The sequence below is a fragment of the Mastomys coucha genome, unplaced genomic scaffold, assembly GCF_008632895.1.
Source record: "Mastomys coucha isolate ucsf_1 unplaced genomic scaffold, UCSF_Mcou_1 pScaffold15, whole genome shotgun sequence".
Taxonomy (NCBI): Eukaryota; Metazoa; Chordata; class Mammalia; order Rodentia; family Muridae; genus Mastomys; species Mastomys coucha.
In genome coordinates, this window is record NW_022196897.1 from 112,378,272 (window position 1) to 112,395,492 (window position 17,221).

Sequence of the window (17,221 nt, forward strand, 5' to 3'; positions counted from 1 at the left end):
CTCCAGTAAAGCTAAACTCAAGAGTTTTAAGAGGCATATAAATCCTTCAAGCTATACAGGTAATAATTCTAATTATCCAATTTATTGTAAAAAACAAGTAAGAAACAAAACATAATTTAAAAACATAATATGCTGCCCAGGTTGTCTCTATCTTGAAGATGACCTTTCCACCTGTCACTGGAGTAGCCCTAACTATAGTTTCTGACAGTGTACAAGAATTTGTTTAGGTTTTATTTTGATAACTTTAAGCTTGGAGATGTTCCATGAAAGGATACAGGATGATGATGATGATTTCTTCCTCCTCCTTTCCCTTCTTCCCCTTCTTAGTTTCCTCCTCTCCTCCTTCTTGGAATCATCACCATCACCATCACCCATCATTATTATCCTACATAAGGTCCTACTTTGTCGCTCTAGTTAGCCTGGGACCAGATAATGTAGAAAATACTTATCTCCAGCTTACATAGATCCATCTGCCATCTTATCATTAAAAATTTTAAATTAGCTGGGCAGTGGTGGCACATACCTTTAATCCCAGCACTTGGAAGGCAGAAGTAGGAGGATTTCTGAGTTCGAGGCCAGCCTGGTCTACAGAGTGAGTTCCAGGACAGCCAGGGCTATACTGAAAAACCCTATCTCGAAACATCAAAAACCAAAAAAGGATAATAGCCTGTTATTACAGGCTTTTTGTTTCTTAATTCCAAGTGAACTTTAAAATATAAAATATTTCTGACAATATCAAGAAATTAAAGGTCTTAGGAAAAGTTCAATGCCAAGTATACAAGGTAAAGTCAGCTATGGTGGTGCACACCCTCAATTTCAGTACTCAAAAGTGTTAAGGCAGGGTGACTACATTGAAGTCAAGGTCCACATTAAAACCCTATTTAAAAAAAAAAAAAACAAGGCCGGGTGGTGATGGCGCACGCCTTTAATCCCAGCACTTGGGAGGTAGAGGCAGGCGGATTTCTGAGTTTGAGGCCAGCCTGGAATACAGAGTGAGTTCCAGGACAGCCAGGGCTATACAGAGAAACCCTGTCTCGAAAAACCAAAAAAAAAAAGTAGTAGTAGTTACAAAATACTGGGCAAAATGTTTTCAATAACTTAAAACGAAAGAATATTTAGTCAAATAGAGAAATTAGGATGCTGATTTAACTAAACTGTGACATTACTGCACTGGCAGGAAAGGGTGAAGGCGTACATACTTGTGAGGTTACCCTGTTCTAGATCTATGATGAGTCCTGGGACAGCCAGAGCTATATTGGAAGACCCTGTCTCACAAACAAACAGCAAACTAAGAGATGTAACAAACTGAAACAAGAGGATTGAGCAATAATAATGGTGTTACTTTTAGAAATAAAACACACATTATCTAAAATACTATCTGACAGTCTCACATTTTCCTTGATAACTACTTCTATCTTTACTGGCCTTATTTCCAGGACTAGAATATAAAATACAAACAGATAAAACTTCTGTCTTATTTTTCATCTTAGTTCTCACTATATCATGATAAAATGCAACTTTCATTAAGTCTTTACAGATAGCTTTTATTGTAATTAAAGAACACCATACATTACTAAGTAACATTTATTCATGAACATAGCTCAATTTTATCTAATGCCTTTTCTGCAACTATTAAAATGACATGATATTAGGCTTGAACATGTTGTTACCATGAAATGTAGTAAATTACATTCTATTTATTACTAAGGTGCTTAGCAAATATATACTTAAAGGTTTGTATGTTTTCTAACAGAATTCATAGTAAGGTCAAACACTCACCTTGTTCTGAGTGAAGAGAAGTAGAAGTCTTATGACATTCACTATATCCAGCAGCACCCACATGTTTCAAAGTGTTTTCAGAAGTATCATTCTGTATAGATTGCACGTGCACATAAATTTTTAAAGGAACTGAATTCAATATACTTTTATTCTACTTGATCATTAAAAGGTATATAACAGATCTGGCTACTTCAGTGTAAAAATCACAAACTACTTGAAATTACCTACTCATCTGAATAAATCCTTTTTACATTAATACAAATTCTCAAGATGTTTGGGAAAATATAGAAAAGTGGGGAAAATTTGAAATCAAAACTATTATTACTTGATAAAGGAGAAGTAGTGCCACTGTGGCTTACTGCATACTATTCAGTAGGAACTGTTTGTTAAACCTTAACTTCTCTTTAAATCTGTAAATCTTTAAAGCTTTAATTTCTCCTTACATTGGTACTGGAGAGATGGCTCAATAGTTTAAGAGCACTGAGTGCTCTTCCAGAGGTCCTGAGTTCAATTCCCAGCAACAACAGGGTGGCTCACAACCATGTGTAATGGAATCTGATGCCCTCTTCTGGAGAGAGCAATGGTGTACTCATATACATTAAAGAAAGAAAAAAAGAAAGAAAGAAGTAAAGAAAGAAAGAAAGAAAGAAAGCTTTAAAAAAAAAATCTGATCTGATATAGTATTTCAATCCCTTTGAAAGGTTCCTTATTGTTTTGTATTATTCATACATTTAAGAGGCCTGCTGCCTTTTTGGCCTAATAATTACTTTGGTGAATGGGATAGCACATGCCTGCAATCCCAGTTCTTGAGAGGCAAGGCAGATAAAGACTTAGAAATGGGGTTGGAGAAATGGCTCAGCAGTTAAGAGCACAGACTGCTCTTCCAAAGGTCATGAGTTCAAATCCCAGCAACCACATGATGGCTTACAACCACCCGTAATGAGATCTGATGCCCTCTTCCAGTGTGTCTGAAGACAGCTTCAGTGTACTTACATATAATAAATAAATCTTACAAGAAAAAAAAAAAAAGACTTAGAAACTAGTCCAAGAGTAGGATTCATGAGATTCTCAAAATTACCAAAAGATTTAAAAGAGGTGAGGAGGAACTTTGATTAAAGAATAGTCTCTGATTGGTCCACTAACCTTACATTGATTTCTTCCATCTAAAAGGTTAAGTAAATGCAAACTGAGCTTCTGACTCCCACACACACTAATGAGATATTCAGGTACCTCTGAATGCACCATGGCCATGTTTTATATATCATCCTGCTGTTTCTCTTTGAAGTGAGACAAATCATACAACTATTTTCAAACTTTAAGGTAAATAGGGAAGAAACACAAAACCATTGCTTCCCAATTTGTAGATATTCACCAATTAAATTTCCAATTTATAGCATCTGCTCACTAGATATTATGTTCATCATTTCAGTACAATGCTTTAATGAGAATACAGGTCATTATAGATACAAACGTTACCATCAATATTAAACTGCATCTGAGCCTGCCTTTTATATGCAGGGTATTATTATATACATTATACACATTATATATTATATTATATATTACATTATATACTGTATTATATATATTATACATTATATACATTATGTATTATATACAATATGCCTGATAGCAATGAAACAGTTAACTGGATCATATGAGGAAGGATGATTCAAGTTTCTCAGTTATTATATCCTTGGCTATATATTTAGAAAAAAAATCTTGTTTCACCACTGTTTTTTTGTCATTTGATCATTTCTAAAATGTAAATTCAAGGGACAGACTAGTTAAAGCATTTCAAGGCACTCATGACATAGCTAGCTGCATCACTGTTCTTAAGGTGATGAGTACCTACAGGCAATTTATGACAGCAACAAGAAATAAAAACTAATTTTCAGGCAAGAAATACTTGTTCTTTGAGAGCTAGGATCATGTTCTAATGAACTTTGAGTCCTGGAAGAAAAGTTAAGATCAGTAATTACTCCATAAAAAGAGGAAACAGAGAAAGTTTTTTTCAAGATAGGGTTTCTCTGTATAGCCCTGGCTGTTCTGGAACTCACTCTATAGACCAGGTTGGCTTCAAACTCAGAAATCCGCCTGTCTCTGCCTCCTAAGTGCTGGGATTAAAGGCGTGCCCCACCACTGCCTGGCTGAGAAAAGCATTTTTTAAAAAGGAAAATGTTAAGCATTTTATTCCAGTTAACAAAAATGCAAGCTACTTTAAACTTTTGCACGTTTCTCCCATTTGAAACATAACTTCAAATATCTGGGGTAATTCTACTGATGACAAGCTCAGCTAACCTATTTTTTATTGAAAAAAGAAAAAGTTAATTTTATTTAGAAGAAATGAACATAAGTGAAATTACATTTAATTGTGCTGTTATAAAGTGTCTACTTACAGATAACAGTTCTCTTATTTTGTTTGATGTTTCTTTAAATCTCTGTAAATCCATACTATCTCTGTGTCCTAACAGGGGAACAAGAAAAAAAAAGAAGGTTTGCAATGAAAACATTTTCTTTCCTATTAACTGAAGTACAATCTTACAAACAAATGATTTATGTTGATCTTTCAAGTAAAATTGAGGCTCTGCAAACTTCCCTTTTATTTGTTTTTTTATAGTCATAATGAAAATAGCTACCAGAAGATATCCAATAGCAAACAACAAAGATCTCCTGTTAAGAACCCCACACAAGTAAACCTTGGAATTAAAGGGGAACATTTTTACTCTTGATAATGAAGTATAAATAGACTGAGCTGGTGTACACCTGCAATCCCAGCACTTGTAAGATGGAGGCAGGACCAAGCAAGCTTAAGAAAAACCTGGAAATGTTATTCAATTCTCCAGATAAGCTAATGATAAACATAAGTGTGTTTGGTACCTAGACAGCATGCCAGATTGGCCTTAATATGGATATTCTACACGGCCTTATTAACATATTTTCCAGCTAACCATTACAATGTCCACACTTGGTAAATCTGTAGGGTGGGAAAACTCAAAAACAAACAAACAAAAAAAAACAAGTTAAAGACAGGACAAGCCAGAAATGAAAAGGCAAAAGGCCCCAGGCAGTTTATGATTAGGCTATGCTTACAATAATGCCATGACTGGAGAAGCTGAGGCAGGAGAATTCTAAGTTCAAGAACAACTTGAGCTATGTAGCAAGACCTTGTCTCCAAAAATCAAACATTAAGGCAAACCAAAAACAAAACACCCTATGCTTCTTCCTCTCATAACACCCTATGCTTCTTCCTCTCATAACAAAACTTCTCAGGGACTTGTCCAACCACCCTTTATACACTCTCCTCACACTCACGATTTATTTCATTACAGTCTAGTTCTTCATCACCCCCGGCCAAGTAATTTTCACAAATGTTAATTCAGGAGTACTGTCAAAAGAGCATATTTTGCCATTACTTAAGCAATCACAGTGACAAGATTTCCTTTTGTGCCAGTCTTCTCTACTCTAATGGTGGCATGACTGCTGTGGAGTAAATTGCTTTCTAATGGATCTGAGGCCTGCTACACAAAGGATCAATGTCTGATGCTATAAATCCATGTCTGGGAAGGTGATCATCCATAAGGTAGATCTTACTATACTATTACTTTGGTAACTGATGATATATCAAACTACCTTCTAGATGTATGTTTGTACTGACAGACCTGGGCTGCTCTCAACCATGGTATGAGAAGCTTCATTATGCAGCAGGCAGCAGTCAGTGCAGAGACACAGAATTGGTTAAGATACTGAGAATAAGTGACTGGGAGTACTAACCTTTAAATGAGATGTTCCCATTAGCCAATGCTCAGGGAACATTGTATAAAAGGTGGAAAGAATATAAAAGGTACCTCCTTTGTGCTGGTTCTGTAGTGTGCAAGATAGCTGATAAAAGTAGGAAAGGGAGCTAGAGAGATGTCTCAGTGGTTAACAACACTTGTTTGTCTCGAAAAGCATCCAGGTTCAGTTCCCAGCACCCACATGGTGGCTTACAACTACCCATCCATCTCTCGACTTTCAGGGGACCCAATACATCCATGGGAAACAGAAACACTCATAGTGCACAGACAAATATGCAAGCAAAAACTCATATGCATAAAGAGATTTAAAAAGAACCATACTTTCATCTTTAGATCCATAATTGAGTAGACCATAAATAAAGACGTATGTTTAACTGGTAGGGTAATAAAATTTGCTATTAGGCAAACCATTTCTTATGTTTTTATTAAGTTATTCATATGATCATGCTGTCCATGTAAGTCCTAACATAATGACTTGCAGTGCACCTTTCACTTTCAACACTGTCCTGGTTTGTATATGAAACTACACACTATTCATACCGGTGTCAGCTTCTAACCTCCTTTATAGCCCCTACTTTCAGTCAGATCCCTCCAATAATTGACAAACTCAATTAAAGACATGTTTAAATTCAAAAGACAGAGTCCAAATAAGCTTACTATAATTAATGGCACCAAGCAGATACCTAACAATATACTTCTTCAGCCCAATTCAATTGATTTTTTTAATATTTCTGATCCTGTCATATACAGTTTTATTAGCTAGCTGATTACTTTTCAAAGGTAGTATTTCTGACATGAAAAGCAACACTAATATGCAGTAAGAGTTTGCCAAACTTACCCACAAATGCTCCAAATTCTATGTTATCCCCTTCTGCAGCTTTACAGAAAATGGGTTCTGGATCTTTGGTTGTGGATTCCAAGTGGCTTTTGCAACTTGGCTGGGATGGGGTACTCACAGAAAATTTGGTTGTTGGGGAGGACATATGTGGTGAACTATTAGGTGAACTGCCTAATTTTTGATTTTTAGTAAATACTTTTAATATTTCTACCCCATGTCTTCTCTGTCGTAATTCTGGGGGAGAAACAGCACTTGGGAATAAGGCACCACAGGAGGAACCAGCCTCTGGAATGTTGAATTCTTTTCTCTGGGGTATCACAGGCAAATCTTGTCCAAACAGGTTATACTGGGGGTCTTTTTCATCTTTCATAAAAATATTACAAAGAAAAGGATTATTACTTTCCCGATCACCTTGAGGAAGAGAAGAACTCAGTGTGTTTACAACACTAGGCTTCTTCCACAAAGGTCTTACAGGAACATCATCAATAAGATTCTGAGCCAAGTGTTTGGAAATACTCAATTCTCGTGTGATCTCATTGTGTACTTTGCTAGCTTCTGAAGCTTTCTGGGCTGTAAGTGTTTTTAATGTATCTACTGTTAGGGCTGAGAGATCTTGCAGATGACCAATTTGAGAATCTAAAGACTGTAATGATCTTTTTATGTAGTTGACACGATCTCCAACTTCTTTAATCTGAATGCTCATCTGCTCCACTCTGTAGGGGGATAAGAAGGGCATTTTACAGATATTAAAATTAATGTAGAGGGGACAAGGAGATTGGCTCAGTGGAGAGCAGAGTTTAAGAGCTCAAGAATCCACACAAGAACATCTCTGCAAGGCTGTGCTCTAACGTCTACACTTGTGCCAAGGCATTCGAGTGCCTCCCCCCCATCATCCATACACAGGTGCAATAATTTTTTAAAGATAAAATAGATTAATTTATGTAGTCTAAATGGATGATAGTAGAGTAAGAGAAATCTTACTTTTTAACAAACACATTGTAAAAGTAAAGTGTGGTTATGAATTTGTACAAATCACACATTGTATTTCAGAAGGATGCAGTGCTAATGCTATCATAATTAAAACACGAAGGTTTTTGTTTTGGAGACAGAATTTCTCTGGCTGTCCTGGAACTTGCTCTCTAGACTAGGAAGGCCTCATTTATGGAACTCAAGAGATTTGCCTAACTCTGTCTCTGAACGACGGGATTAAAAGTGCGCACCACCACTTCCTGGCTTAAAACAACAAAGTTTAAAAACAAATTTGTTTCATAAGCTATTTGAGTCTATTCACAAAATCTATATACACCTACATATACAAAGGACCGCCAGTCCTTTAGTCCTTAGTGTCATATACAAACACCACATGCTTATACTATGAACAAAAACAACGTAAGGAAATAAAAGCTTTATTTTTCTCTTCTCAAATAATTAACACCAACTCTTCTCTCCTTTACCACTACAGTCAAAAGATAAGAGTGCTAATGCTAAGTACCAGACTCAGAGGTACACTTCCCTAATCAAGTGTGAGGCCTGGACTTGACCCCCAGCACCACTAAGAATAAAGTGGCTTAGTAGATAGTGGCTGAGTCGTTAAGAGCGCTTGCTAGTCTTTCAGACACCATATTCATGGTGGCTCACAACTGTCATAACACCAGTTCCAGGGGGTTCCAATGCCTTCTTCTACCTCCATGAGATGCACACAAACACACACACACACACACACACACACACACACACACACACACACACACACACACACACACTCGTAGGTAAAGTACCCATACACATAAAATAAAAAATAAAAATAAAGTTTATGGGCTGGAGAGATGGCTCAGGGGGTAAGAGCACTGACTGCTCTTCCCAAGGTCCTGAGTTCAAATCCCAGCAAACACATGGTGGCTCACAACCATCCATAAAAAGAGATCTGACTCCCTCTTCTGGTGTGTCTGAAGGCAGCAACAGTGTACCCACATACATGAAATAAATAAATAGACATTAAAAAAAAAGATTTATTTAAAAAAAAATAAAGTTTAAAAATATATTTATGAAAAGTAAACTAAAATAAAAGCTTTTAATAAAAGATCTATCTACTGGGTTTAAATGTAGTAAATGTAAAGAGCTGACCTGTTTTCTCAATGTGTAGATATGAAATGTTTTACTTGTTAAAATAAACTGAACAGTGAACATGTATCAACTAACAGAATTCACTCTGACATACAGTCAGTAATAATTAAAGTGCATACAAACCTTTCAAAAGTGACCCGGATTCTCTCTTCACTCCCAGAATTGAATTTGTCATCTTTCTCATCAAAATACATCTCAACACACTGCTCTTCAAAGTCATGGAGTTTCTTTTGATCTTCTTCTGTTAAGAAAAGTTCTAAGGAGAAGCCCAGAAAGAAATTAGAACACAAAACATAAAAGGCTACTATTACCTCTACCAGGTTTTCAGACTCCAGTGTTGTCTTTTTATTTATCTATTTGAACAGGGCCCCTCTACACAGCTTAGCCATCATCAATCCATCCTTCCATCCATCCTTCCTTCCATCCATCCATCCATCCATCCATCCATCCATCCATCCATCCATCCATCCAATAAACAGGGTCTTTCTACAAAGCCTGGCTGTCCTGGAGCTTGCTATGTAGACCAAACTAACCTGGAACTCATGGACATCCCTTGCTTCAGCCTCCCAATGCTGGGATGACAGGCTAGCACCACCATACCCACCAAGTTTTATATATTCTTTTAATTCCCCTTTCTTACTATACCCCTTTCCTATTTCTCTCAGCTCTCGTCACATATCATAGAAAGAAAATCATGAAAAATCTAAGTACAACTACATGGTGATTTACCCCCAAGTAGTATTAAGATGCACTAAATCTTTTTTAACAGAATGTTAAGAATGCCTTCTAGAACAGATAAAATGATATAGCTTACATTACCATTTAACACTTTTTTTTGTGTGTGTGTGGGGGGGGTTTAGAGACAGGGTTCCTTTGTATAGCCCTGGCTGTCCTGGAACTCACTCTGTAGACCAGGCTGTCCTCAAACTCAGAAATCTGCCTGCCTCTGCCTCCCAAGCGCTGGGATTAAAGGCATGTGCCACCACTGCCCGGCTACATTACCATTTAAACAACAACAAAAACAACAAAACCCTTAGATACCATTTTCCCCGACCACAACAATAGCCCTTAAGTACCATTCTCCAAAAGAAGTTAAATCTAAACTGACTTTTGCACATATCCTATTGCTTTGCTTTTGTTTAAATGAACAAAAACAAATTTATTCTGAGGCCAGATATGAATTATGGCCCAGAAACAGATTTAGATTACCCCATATTCCATGTTCAAAGATAAAAGCAATTTCAAGAAGATTATATAGTATCAGAACAGAGAAAGTCATAAATTAAGGCATTTTTCAAACACACATAACAGACATCTTAGCTATAAGGCTCAGATATGATGTGATGACTCATGTCTTTTGACTGGTAGAAAATTAGGGTGTTAAAGTCAACACATTTAAAAATGTTTTATCTGTAGTCAGGATTTTAAGTCTGACATGGGGTGGGAAGTAGAGGGTGGATGCAAGGAACAGCCATTTAGCAGGCTAAGAATAGCCCAAGATAAATAACCCACAGCATTCCACACTCTGCAGTCACTGACATTTTAATCAGTCAGCCTGCCTTTGCGCGTACAGCTTCTCTCCTGGAATCTCTTTCACAGTTCCCCTGTGGTTGAAACATCCCACTTTGTGCATGTGGGAAGGGACCATATATTACTATCAGATATTAGATTATAAAACCACAGATAGCTAGGATGGGTTAGTCACAGTATCTGATTTAGTTAGCAGGATAGCAGATCCTGATCCAGACATAACTTTATGTCTCTGTATAGCTAACGAAACATTTACACATACCTTGTAAGAGGATTATTATTCTTAAAATAATCAAGAACCCTGATTGATCAAATAAAGTGAAAGTAGCAGATAAAGGAAGTAGGTGTGGCTGGGTGGTGGTGACGCATGCCTTTAATCCCAATACTTGGGAGGCAGAGGCAGGTGGATTTCTGAGTTCGAGGCCAGCCTGGTCTACAGAGTGACTTCCAGGACAGGCAAGGCTACACAGAGAAACCCTGTCTTGAACCACCCCCCCAAAAAAGTAGGTGTGCTAATCAACCAAAATGTCCTTGACACATCTATCAAACTCTTTAAGCAGACTGATATATTTTCCTTCCATATATAGTTATTTGTACTTTATGAAACATTTGATGTTTAAAGCATTTGTAATAATCTACTATTTTTTAATTCTAGTCTTCTTCTGGGCAGTTTGATTTCATAGCTATCCTTAATGTACTTGATCTAACTCTAAAAACGACTGGTTTTCAACATTAAGTTATCATAGGTCTTACTTGAAGATACTCAACTTGTACCTAAAAACTGTTTTATATTTTGGTAAATTTTCACTTTTCACAGTAATTAAAAGAAAAATTCAATACTTAGCCTTCAGTATAATATTGAGAGTCAAGAAAAAGATTTTCCATATTTCACTTACTTGGCCCATCAGAAGTCTTATCTTTCTTTCTTCTTTTACACACACAGCAAAACAGTGAAACTATATGGCTGAGAATGATAAGAGGAGGAGGCAGGACTGGTTTTTCATGATAAGCCATAATAAAATGATACCGCTGATACTTCCATACAATATTGGAAATTGCCTTCACTTGTAAATATACATTACTAGAATAATGAAAAAGAAAAAAACAAAGCAAACAATTATATCCTGCACCTTAAATACTAAATACTAAAGATTTTACTTTATTTAATTCTGCACTATATACTCAAGGATACTTTCATTAAAAAAAAAATAATTACAAATATATGCAACTGGCGGGGAGGGACTGGACACACACACACATAAAACCATTGCCACCACTCCAAATTTTAAGTTTAGTCTGAGCTACTAAAAAGATACCCTAACTTATGAAATGAATAAAGAATAAAACCTGGTGTCAGCAAGAAGTTAGGGACAGAGCCTTGCTTTGACTTAAAGCTAGACAGCTCTGGAAGTACATATTCTCAGCCATTCTGAATATTTGGAGATGAAATTAAACATTTTGTAAAAATGTTTTGTTATAAAAAAGTATAATCTAATTGAGCAGTTTAATATATTGGCTTGAAATATGGTCTAGATTGTGGAGAATGACATAGTCATTCAAAACTGATAAATGAAGCTGGGTAGTGATAGCACATGCTTTTAATCTCAGTGCTCAATAGGCAGAGGCAGGCAGATGTCAGTGACTTTGAGGCCAGTCTGATTGACAGGGCTAGATCCAGGAGCCAGGGATACACAGAGAAACAGTCTCAAAAAAACAAAAACAAAAACAAAAACAAATAACAAAAAACAAAAAAACCCCTAAAACTGTCAGATAACTACAATTTCTATATTCACAAAAACGATACATGAATGTCACATAAAAACAAAGTAAAATTACATGAGTTCTTTGTTTCTCTGTAATTCCCTAGCAACCTAGGAAAATTTGCTAATAAAGATTAAAAATGTAAAGAAACGTCTGTACAGGTGATATGCAGAACTCTCTTCACCATGTAGATCCTGGGGAATCAAACTCAAGTCATCTGACTTGTCGATAAGCATCTTTACCAACTCATTTCACCAGCCTTTTTGTTTGTTTCCCAAGAGATCACTTTTATAAACAAACTATATGTTGAGGCACGGTGAGATAGACAGACCACACAGGCTCACTGTTTTCCTGGCTGAGTGCTCTGCCATGGCACCCAGTACACACCCAACCCTAGCAGCTCCCCAGCTCCTTCTTCTGTTAGGGTTCATGTAGGAATGCTGTGCCCTGGTACCCACCGTGCCACCTAAGTATACTTAAGCCCCAGAGTCTAGCTAAGCCTCTGTACTGAGACCAGAATGTCATTTACAACCTTGTCAGTGGCACTGCCAATGGGGGTGGGGATGTTCTGGACCTAACAGTGACAAAGTAAAGTGTCCGCCGTCTCATGGAGTTAACATTAATTGTTCTTCTGGCAAGAACAGCAAAAACCTAATTTAGAAAAGATGTTATATGTAGTACATATGTTGTGTTGCCTGTGGTCCTTAGGTGATAAGCCTAACAGATTGCACCCCGTTCTTAGAACCACCCTTACATCTTCTCCATTTTGTCCCTGCACATCTGGTAACAATTGTTGGCTTGTTATTTTGGGTTTTTCTTGTTTTGTTTTGAATTCTCTCTCTGTATTTGTTTTATAATACAGATAAACCTGATAACCTCCAGGTTCAGTGAAATAAACTTAAAATAAGTTGGAGGGCTAGATAGATGGCTTAGCAGTTAACAGCTCTGGGTGTTCTTTAACAGGGTTTGATTTGCAACACCCACATGGAGGCTCAAAACAGTCTGTAACTCTAGTTTCGTGGGATCTGACACTCTTTTCTGGCCACCGTGGATATTGCACCAATGTAGAACAAACATGCAAGTAGGCAAAAAACACCAAACACATAAAATTAAAAAAAAAAAAAAATTTAAAATAAAGATGGAGAAAGGTCAACAAAGACACCCAACATTTACCTCCTACCTTCATTTAACACACACATCGACATGCACATGAATAAGTACATATTTTTTCTTTTTTAAATTATTATTATTATTTTATTTATTTACTTTACATCATGCTCACTGTCCCTGTCCCAGTCACCCTCTTAGGTAATTCTTCCCACACCCCTCCCCTTCTCTGAGTGAGTAGGAGCTTCCCTGGGTATCCCCTCCACCTTGGTACATCAAGTCTCTGTGAGGATCCTCTCCCACTGAGGCCAGACAAGGCAGCCCAGCTAGAAGAACATATCCCACAGACAGGCAACAGATTTTGGGATAGTCCCCACTCCAGATGTTCAGAACCCACATGAAGACCAAACTATACATCTGCTACATATGGAGCATATACTTAGTTAATATATACTTTTTATGTTGAAAATAATAAAACCCAAAATTTAAAATTCCTTTGATTTAAAAAAAAAATCACGTCTTATTTGTAATTTTTTCAAAGATAATACTCCATTAAAATCGAGAATTTAAAGGGAGAAAGTGAATATCTTATTCAAAATGAGAAATGTATCAAATATATTAAGTAAATTCTTACTTGAAAAATGCAATAAGAAGATTAACCATAATGATATACTGTACAAAGAGGTAGACTGCTTGAAGAAATGGAGTCAACCAAGTTCCAGGACCACAGATTGTTGGGAGCGTAGAGTCATTTGCGCACACTTTGGGAAGAGAGAAAAGAATTTTAAATATAATAGTTCAACATACAAGGTTCTTATCCTAACTGAAAGTTTTGAGCACATGGAAATCTGCTTAAGAACTTAAAAGAAAGGCTGGAAAGATAGATGGCTCAGCGGCTAAGAGCACTGGCTGCTCTATTCCCAGCAACCACATGGTGGCTCACAACCATCTGTCATGGGATCTGATGCCCTCTTCTGGGTGTCTGAAGACAGCGACCATATACTCATATACATGAAATAAATAAATAAATCTTTTTTTTTTTTAGTATAGAATAGAGTTTATTTAGGGCGTGGGGAGAGGAATTAAGAGGGTAGCAGAGCAGAGAAAGGCAGAGAGAAGGAGAAGAGTAGAGAAGTAGGGGATGGCCATGACCACATGGAGAGGGGGAAGGGAATGGGGAGAGAGGGGGAATAAGGGGGTAAGAGGCAAGAGAGAGAAGCAGGAGTAAAAGCTTAAATAAATCTTTAAAAAAAAAAAAAGAATTTAGGAGAAAAGATCTTTGAGAGGTGGCTAGCCTTTGGAGCACTGCCTTAGGAGGCCTCCGACAGACACTGAGGGCTGTGGGGCTTTCTGTTCTACCTCACCGCTGCACTGCACGCAAGCACCAGTATTGTAAGTTATATCATTGGTGGGCAGGGTTACACTGTGGTAAAGGTAGACAAAATCCTGGATACTAGGAAAATGTAACATTTATGTAAGAGAAAAAAAATATCTGAATCTAAAAGTACATGACAGATTCATAGTAAACTTATAAAGTCACAGACTTTTTGATATCCACAAGGAGGACTAAAATGCAATTTAAATAGAAAATTACTAGATTTGGGGTTTGCAGAGGTGGCTAAATGGTTAAAAGTGAGACACTGAATTTATCAAGCACATGTTAGGTAGCTTAGAACCACCCATGCAACTCCAGCTTTAGGTGGATCTCATGCTTCTTTCTGGCTTCCACAGGCACCTGCACTTAGGTGCACAAACCCACACAGACATGAATAGACACATAACTAAAAATAAACATGTATTTTTTTAAATCCCTAGGTATTCATTATTCATGCCTGAAACCTTTTTGAAGTTAGAACATACCTAACACAGGCAAAGAAGAGTTTTAATATCCATCACAATTACAAGGAATAATATTAGATTCATTTGAGTAGGGAAGGGATAGAAGCTATAATGAGACAATTCTTATATACCCTTACAGTTAATATTTAGTCATTATTTTAAAGTGTGCATATTAGCGACATTGTCATCATAATAATTACTACCACTACCATCATTCCTTGAAGTGTCCTTGTAACCACACTGAACTTTTTGTTATATGAGTTAATAATTAGAAAAGACTTCTAATACATATGGTTGAACAATGTTCAAGACACCTCTTGTTGATCCTTGTTTTTTTGTTTGTTTGGGGTTTTTTTTTTTTTTTTGCTGTTAATGCACTGTAGGAATATTTAGGTTTAAGTTTGACTGGAAAAATATAGAGTATTTTTAGAATGCAATCCTGATTTTATAAAATAACCAAAAGATGATCTTATAAACATAAGTCCTTACCATCAATTTCATATGCATAAACTTCACCAAAAATCATCCAGTATGGATGAAAAACTATATCTTTAGCAAGAGACCAAGATGGTTCTTCATGTGGATAAAGTATTGCTTTTCTGGGAACACCAAAACTAAGTAATACAAGAGCCATTATCACTACAATGTAGAACATATTGGCCACCTGTTTTTAAAAAAGAAAAAAGAAACGTGTTTAAAAAAACAAGAGATTTTAATTCCCACAACAAAATTCATCCTAAAGAGTGTTTCTAATGTTGTAATAGGTAAGTAGAATATTTGAGTTTCCATTTATTGCTAATAATAGCATTCAGAAAAATGCTATCATTGCATAAGCCTTACGAAGCAGATTGTCTCTCTAATAAACTATATCAATAGTTCAAAATACAGCCTATGCCTTGCAAATATAAGACAAATCCAAAACTATAGTTACAAGGGAAAATTTGGAAATTTAATTCCAATAAATGTCAATTCTTTTTTTGGTTTTTCGAGACAGGGTTTCTCTGTATAGCCCTAGCTGTCCTCAAACTCAGAAATCCGCCTGCCTGTGCCTCCCAAGTGCTGGGATTAAAGGCATGCGCTACTGCTGCCCCAGCTAAATGCCAATTCTTATAGCTCGTCAATTAGCAAAGGAAATGCAGACTTCCCTCTACTTGGTGTCACGTATTTATACTTTGCTCACTTCACAGAAGCTGGACTAGAGACATGCAAAGGCCTCTGTGAGTATACTACAGCGAAGAGTCCAAGAACATAGGAAATAAAGCTTAAAGGATAAGAATGGAAATGTAACCCTTGGAAAGGCTACCAGGATTCTTATTACTTCTTACTGCTCCATGTGAAACTATAATTACCTCAAAACTAAAAAAAGGGGTGGGAGCAAGAGAGAAAGAGAAGGAGAAAAGACGGGGCTCAAAAGAGAGAGTAAAAGGAGGGAAAGAAAGCAAGGAAACAAGGCTAGTGTCAGTGAGAGCCCCTGTCTACGGGAATAAGACAAAGGTTGACAGATATCCAATGTCACTTCTGTCCACTGCATGTGTGCATATGCACACTTGCACACATGAATACACCACAAACATACTCCATACAAGCACACATACTGATATCCTTAAGAAAGCATAGATTCAGAGTATGAGACAAATAAATATGAACTAACAGAAATTTGTGGGGTCAGGTAAAGCTATACAAAAATGTAAATTCTATGATTTTTAAGAAGCAATTCATGCATATTAGTAGACATTTCAACTTACCATTTTTCCAATCATCATTACATAAGGTCCTGCCTGTTGATTTACGGCTAGAAAATCTAGCAAACGCACATACCAAAATATTATATTAAGACAGTAAATTAATCTTCCAGCCACAAAAACATGATTATCATATGCATTAATAAAGTTCCACTTTGCTCCAAATCTTAGTCCAAATCCAACGAAGAAAGAAATTATGGCAATTGTGTCACTGACATTGAAGTAGTCACTAAACCATACTTTGATCTTCTGGCTGATTTTCCCAGCTTCAGACATAAAGACCTAAAAGTTTAAGAAGAAAAAAACATTGAATCAAATCCTTTGTATTAAATCATATATAGGAGCTGATTATAATGTCACAGGATAATTTTAGTTATATTTTAATCTTTCAAAGTACCTGAGAGATTTCATTTGATAAGAAAACAGTACATTTTTAAAGGTTTTATTTCAACTTAGAGCAATATCGGAACACACTGGCAGCACATTCCAAAGATGACTTATTTGCACAAATTAATTAAATGATTTAAATATCTGATATATCTAACTTATTAAAAAATCTACTATCCTTGGGTAATTTTTAAAAAATTTACCGTTTAAAAAAAAATTTACAGCTACAGAATAAGAATGTTTCCCAATTGTAAAGCCTACTTTTGCTTTTCTCTCTCAGGAAACTTCCCTCTCCACTAAAGGCAAATACAATTAAT

General features: G+C 36.4%; 1 protein-coding gene across 2 annotated transcripts in view; it reads right to left on the reverse strand.

The window, feature by feature from the left end:
* Trpm7 (transient receptor potential cation channel subfamily M member 7) overlaps positions 1–17,221 on the reverse strand; it is an 89,488-nt gene that overhangs the window by 13,795 nt on the left and 58,472 nt on the right. For both annotated transcript variants that reach the window (XM_031371789.1, XM_031371788.1), the window contains exons 21-28: positions 16,521–16,799; positions 15,265–15,439; positions 13,571–13,697; positions 10,965–11,149; positions 8,662–8,794; positions 6,415–7,127; positions 4,179–4,246; positions 1,780–1,870 (exon numbers count right to left, since the gene is read on the reverse strand). In XM_031371789.1, the coding sequence (XP_031227649.1) occupies positions 1,780–1,870; positions 4,179–4,246; positions 6,415–7,127; positions 8,662–8,794; positions 10,965–11,149; positions 13,571–13,697; positions 15,265–15,439; positions 16,521–16,799 (1,771 nt within the window). The remainder of the gene's footprint in view (positions 1–1,779; positions 1,871–4,178; positions 4,247–6,414; positions 7,128–8,661; positions 8,795–10,964; positions 11,150–13,570; positions 13,698–15,264; positions 15,440–16,520; positions 16,800–17,221) is intronic.